General features: G+C 35.4%; 1 protein-coding gene across 1 annotated transcript in view; it reads left to right on the top strand.

Annotated features, from left to right (window-relative positions):
* The first annotated feature begins 1,324 nt into the window (after positions 1-1,324).
* The window catches only part of LOC110371003 (nose resistant to fluoxetine protein 6), a 55,509-nt gene continuing 50,351 nt past the window's right edge, over positions 1,325-6,482 (top strand). Inside the window, exon 1 of the mRNA XM_021327053.3 lies at positions 1,325-1,897. Within this exon, the coding sequence (XP_021182728.3) occupies positions 1,402-1,897 (496 nt within the window). The 5' untranslated portion in view covers positions 1,325-1,401. The remainder of the gene's footprint in view (positions 1,898-6,482) is intronic.

Genomic DNA, 6,482 nt, shown 5'->3' with positions numbered 1-6,482 from the left:
CGCGAACATAAAATACATAAAATTATTGACCTTGATTTGCATAATTTGTTTCTATACGCAGTATTTTACATATTTGAGTACATAAAAGTACAAAAATGCGGAATAAATATTTTTACGCAATCTCTTGAATGTTGAGCAATTATACTATCCTGTGATTGGCATTATTTTAGTGTTATCAAGCCATCATAATAAAATTAAATTAGGAACTTTGGAGACAGTTGCGCCAAATTGATTGAAATGGGCTCATTTTGCATTAAATTCTTTGACCACATTAGAGTGCACGCGTAATAAAAAAAGACTATCCTTCCTAATGAGAATATTTTTCTTGGCTTCGTGGGACAGCGGATGTCAGTGCAAAAGGATGTAAGTGGAGTCTGTGAGAATTATCAATATTGTATGGAAATAACATTGTTTACATATAGCTTATCATTTGTTTTATCAGTTTTATGAATTTCAATTCTAAACTAACAGTACGATGAAACAAAGAGTATCTAGTGGCTAAGTAACAGCCGCATGAATCGATCGATCATAAGGTTTAGCAACGGTTATAGGTAGTTAAAAGCTAAAAAGTCTGACCACCAGTCTTACCAATGAGTATCAGGTGGCTCGTTACACTGTGTTGAGGAGGTCAGATACACAGTCGCCCGATGTAAGACAAAGGACTCAACTGCCTCTGGTCAGACTGAAACCTGACCCCAACTTATTTGAGAAAATTATAGGCAATGAGACACAACTCAATTAATGTGAAAAGTACTAATTAATGTTAACACAAGACTAATCAGGGTAACTAGATATTCGCGTAATCAGGTTACATGTGTCACTGCCCAATTATCATTGCATAATACATCATTTATGAAGCCTCTGGGGACCTTGTTTTAGACAGGGATTGATATTACATGTAATAATTGTTGTTATTCTGTGATGGAGAAATCATGAACGGTATTGAAATCTTGTTCTAAATCAGATGATTTATGAAAAACACCAAAAACGATGAAGTATGTAAAATTGTACGTAATTATTATAAAGATTTTTGTCCCGGGTACATTATTGCGTGTAGATTTATGCACTGTTATTTTATTAATTTACCAAATCAACAAATTATTAGAGAAGATCAATTATTTTTGAATAACCATTTTTAAAACGAAAAAAAAGGTTTTACCAAGTTTTCCAAATGGCCTGGACCAAAAACCAAATTAATTATCACCATCAAATTACACATGACCCAAAACAAAACTCAAATCGAAACATCGAGAACCCCCAGATTAACAAGCATCGATCAAAAACAATGAACTTATTACAATATTAAAAAGGCGACACAGCCTAATAGCGAGGACTCACTTCAATGATCGTCCGAGGATCGAAGGCTCAGTACTGCTAGAGACGGCGCGCGCGCAGAACGTCATGCTTTCCGCGGCGATTTTCCTAATCGCGTGCTCGGCAACCGCCGCCTTCGACCCGAAAACTTTTAACACAACACTACTAAACCATGAAGTGCTACAAAGACTAACACCTATATTAAATTCAAATAGAACTCTAACTGACAAAGATTATGCGTTACTTAATAGGACTATTCAAAATTTGGGAGTGGACAAAGATTTAGTGGCAAAGTGGACTGACTTAGTTAGACGCAATGGTACGGTTCCAAAGGATGCTGTTACGAAAGTTGTTGATGATGTTAAATCTTCTACTTATGATGCTTATGGGGATGAGATAGGGAACAGAGATGGGTCAGTCAGGCACGTGGAAGAGTCTCCTGATTACGCTTCTTCAGTGGTGTTGGCCAGCGATCTGCTTTCTTTGACCAGTGCTGTTGCAAGTGTGAAAGAAACTGCATGCAGAGAACATGGTTACAAGTTTCTTGATGGACTGATCATGAACAAGAGATGGGCGTTGAAAAGTGAGTATCTAAGTTTTAATTTCATTTATTATCCTTTTCTTATCGTCATTAGAGTCTATTTTAAACTATGCAGTGATGCTCAATTTTTTTATTGGTTTCGATGATTCTATTAATCTACAAACGTGTCTGTTTTTTGTGAGTTTGTTAGTTTGTTTTTTTATTACTCACAGCATTACGCTACTATAATTTCATTGTTAAAATATAGACCTTCTATAGCAGACCTCATCTACACACGATCTTGGGAAAAACGACTTTTCCTTATTACAATTTTCCTCAAATACCAAAATTGCCTTGTAGACACTAAATAATCGATTCAAAGTCTTTCCTAGGTGCCTACTTGAGCGTATTAGATTAACATGTATATGAGACTTTTGCAGATTACTTAAGATTTTGTTTTGTAAGAAAAACACGTTTTACTACGATTGTGAGTTTATTGTTATATCACCGGTTTTATTGATTTTATTAACGCTCGGAGGCAAATGGATGGGATTCTTAACGATGACTTGTAGCCGTTAAATAATATTATTACTTTACGACAATTATTTGTAATAATTGTTATTTATTACGTCGAAACTCTCAGTCAACTTTTAAAATATATGTCTAAACCAACATTTTTCTAGCAACTTCTGGTTTTATAGGTACTTATGATTGATATCATATTACAAAAAAAAACTCCAAAAAATAGATGCGTGCGTTTATTTTACGTTTGGCTGAACCGATTTCGATGCGGTTTTCAGCATAGTATTCGCACTTAAAACCGACTTTAATAAACCTAAAACTATATAATCAAAGTCGGTTTTATTTTTGATCAGTTCAATAAGTAATTTTATAGAACAAAATATAATCTAGTTATTGTTGCATATTTAAATGCAAATCCATTGCTGTACCCCTGCACAGACGGTACAATGCATATTTTATTAGATTTACTGCAAACAGAAGACTAAAAAGTCGGCCGTCAGTTGACCTAATAGTCAGCAAAAAATATCCTTAAAGAAAATCTTGATACCAATCAAAGTCTGAACACAGTCTTATACCGGCTGTAGGTATACCTGATCTTTCATCATCTTCATACTGACGTGTAAACCCAAGCAAACTGTCGGCCGACTAAAAGTTTGCAGTGTGCTGCAAAGGTAGCATCTGTGATATTGATAAGTAATGCATCACGCATAGTCGTTTTGAAATACCAGACGCGGCAAATTGTGACGTTAAACTTAGCTATAAGTATGACGCAGTTCAGTAAATAAACATTATAGAAGTGTTTATTTTAAGTTTTGTACACTTTTATTAATTTTAAGTTAGATAACGCCACTAATATAGCTACCTACCTACCTACCTATAGTAGGAATACGCATATGTATTCATTATATCAGTTTTTGTAGTTCTCTTATGATCAGGCAGTTGAATTTTACATCCTATTTTTTTGGGTTTTAAAAAAGTCACTATCCCTGTGTATCATAATTGACTAGGGAAGAGACGTATATTTAAAAATATAAATATTTTTTGAGGGTCGGGAAAGCCCCACTCTCGTTTTTTACTGACTTGCAAAAGAGGACGGTCAATTCGTCGGGGGTTTTTTTCCAACACAAAAACATACGGTCTTCTAAAACTTATCTAATTTTCCCACTCAAATCGTATCTAAATATATCTAAGAACAGTTATTTTGTGACATATCCTTAAAGAGAAAGTTGCAGATCTACCGCGACAATCAATCATTTTGGCAAGTTAATTTTGTTCTGCAGATTAGATATTTAAAATTGGGAGTCTTGGGGACCGGTTTTTCCCGTGCCCTCTTGTGAATTTAATACGGCACACAACCAAAAGATAAGTCGTTATTTTTGGATAAAAAAGAACAGTTTTTATTTTGGTTCTTGCGTGGGTGGCTAAACTTAAGTCGTGAGTCTTATAAGGTTAATAACTTTAGAAGTAAATTTAGATATAGTTATTCTTTTTTTATAACGTAAGGTTCCTAAAATTAGAGCGAAAATATATTTTTAGAGAGGTAGCGTGAGAGCAATGGTTACATTTGTTTTGGTAACTAGTTCAATTTTTACTCTAAATTATTTTTTGCAGATACAGTTCATGCAAAGTGTCCTTATGGTGGAGTAGAAATTATTACACAAAATTGACTATGACTGATTTTTGAAATTTCAAAAACTAGGTATTGTTCACTTTTTTGGCAGCTATCCTTGTTTGTAAAATTGAATTCCACATTAAATATAGCTCACAGGTAGTTTCTACAACGTGCGCAATAGCTGCAGTTACCGTACAAGCAATACAGATGCATAACAATACCAGGTGGACCACTAAAATGATGCTTGTGTCACGTTAATGGGTCCACTCAGTTGTTAGCTACTAGATCCCTCGGCATGTATAATGTGGCATTTTAGTCACTCAATACATGTTTAAACTTTAGGTAATTTTGAACAAGTTCGATGTACTTTAGATAAATATTTGAGCTAATTTAAATAATTTAACTAGTTTCAAATTGATAATGATCTTAGGATTGCTTAGGACAGGCACATTTCAATATGTAAATGATAACTTGGGACAACTTTTCGATAAATTTATTATAGGCAATTTAGTTAGTTGTTAATGGTAATTATAATAGTCATAAACATAAAATGGCTATAAAAGTAGGCTTTTTAAAGGAAGATTTTTTTTTATCGACTGTCGACCAAAAATTTTTTTTTAATTTCCTAAGAAACCTGTAAAAGATGTTTTTTGGATTAACATAATGCTAATTCAAAATTCCACATAAAATAATAATAATTTACATAGGCACATTAAAAAAATTATGTATGTTGTTTTCACATTAATCGCAATTAATTTAATTCATTCACGTTTTATGAGAATGTGAATTCTGAATAATGTTAATTTACAGTATTTTTACATTTTAGTATACAATTAAGAATTGAAAAAAAAAAAATAAAAAATTTTTAAAGTTTGCGTACACTGCATGCATTACACCAACTTCCATTTAAATGAGCTGTTTTACAAACAAATGTTTGCATCATACATAAACTTTTTTTACTCACATTACAAAAACCAGGTCTGAACAGCGAAAATGCGTGCATCATCAACATTTAGTATTTATTTGTTGACTCACATCGCGACAATCGGCCGCTAACCGTACGTGACTATTAAACAAACAATGCTCCCTTATGTCAATATGTTTGCACATTTCGGTGTCAACTATTGATTTTCAATTAACATCGTCAATACGGTTAATTTATTGTAATTATGGCATTTATTTATGTATTTTTGAGTTATAGTTAGCGATACAATTTTTTTGAAAAATTGGGTTATTTCATGATTTTACCAGCGCTTTAATTTATGCCTCGGCGGTGGCATATTTTATATAACTCTTTTTTTAACTGTTAATGGGATAAAATATTTATTACAGTTTAACCATTTTACTGCGTGCATACGATAGAGTACATACTATGTACTCTATTAGGGCTTTCAATACCGGTATTACGGGATCCCGTAATACCGTGATCACGGATATATTTTGGTCTTTTGCCAATACCGGTATTGACGAGTCAATACCGTGATTACGGTATTACAATCTTTTTATAATTTTAATTATTCTGGTTTGTTGTAATAAGTAGCAGGAAGTTGTATTAAATAAGATTAATAACTATTTACTCGTAAGATGTCATCATCATCCTCCGAGCCTTTTTCCGCCAATCTACTTGGCAACGCTGCAGGGACTCCAGAACAGACCAGATTTCAACCGAGTCAAAGGCCTTCTCATAGTCCACAAATGCTAGACACAGGGGCTGATTATACTCTTCGGTCTTCTGTATAATCTGCCGCACTGTGTGGTCTATGGTGCCGTATCCGCTCCGAAACCCAGCCTGCTCCGGTGGTTGGAATTTGTCGATTCTTCACGCAAGTCGGTTCACTCTTGAGAACAGCTTATATACGTGGCTTAGGAGGGAAATGGGTCGATAGTTCTTCAGCAGGGTTTTGTCTCCCTTTTTGAAGAACAGGACGACAACACTCCTACTCCACGCCTCTGGAGTTCTCCCTTCAAACAGGACGGCGTTAAAAAGCTTCTGGATCTCCCCCAGTACGGGCTTATCTCCTGCTTTTAATAGCTCTGTTGTAATGCCATCCTCGCCAGGGGCTTTTCCATTTTTGAGCTGTCTCAGAGCGATCTCGATTTCGCCACTGCTGACATTCTGGCAGGTCTTCGGTGAAATGGCGTGTTAATGTGGCTCTAGAATCCTCATTTTCGGGATCAGGTCGAGATGCATGCGATGCGTATAACCGGCCATAGAAGTTTTCCACTTCCGAAAGGACTGCCGGCACCGAAGAAATGACTTCTCCACTTGGCCAGCTTCGTCAAGTGGCTTCTTTCAAGAGATTGTACGAACACCTTTGACCCCCGATTCAGCTCAATTGCTCTTTCAATGTCAAGAGGTCGCGTCGTACGTGCTTGTTGATCTCTTGGTTTAGAGCCGGCTTAGCTGACGAAGTGACAGGCGGGTTCTCACGTCGTTTCTTCATAATGTCTCTTCCGAAAGCTTTGATTTCTTGCCCTTACGCTGCATGTTACAGATTCTCGAACCTTCCTCCC

The sequence above is a fragment of the Helicoverpa armigera genome, chromosome 10, assembly GCF_030705265.1.
Source record: "Helicoverpa armigera isolate CAAS_96S chromosome 10, ASM3070526v1, whole genome shotgun sequence".
NCBI lineage: Eukaryota > Metazoa > Arthropoda > Insecta > Lepidoptera > Noctuidae > Helicoverpa > Helicoverpa armigera.
This window is presented reverse-complemented; position numbering and strand designations above follow the sequence as displayed.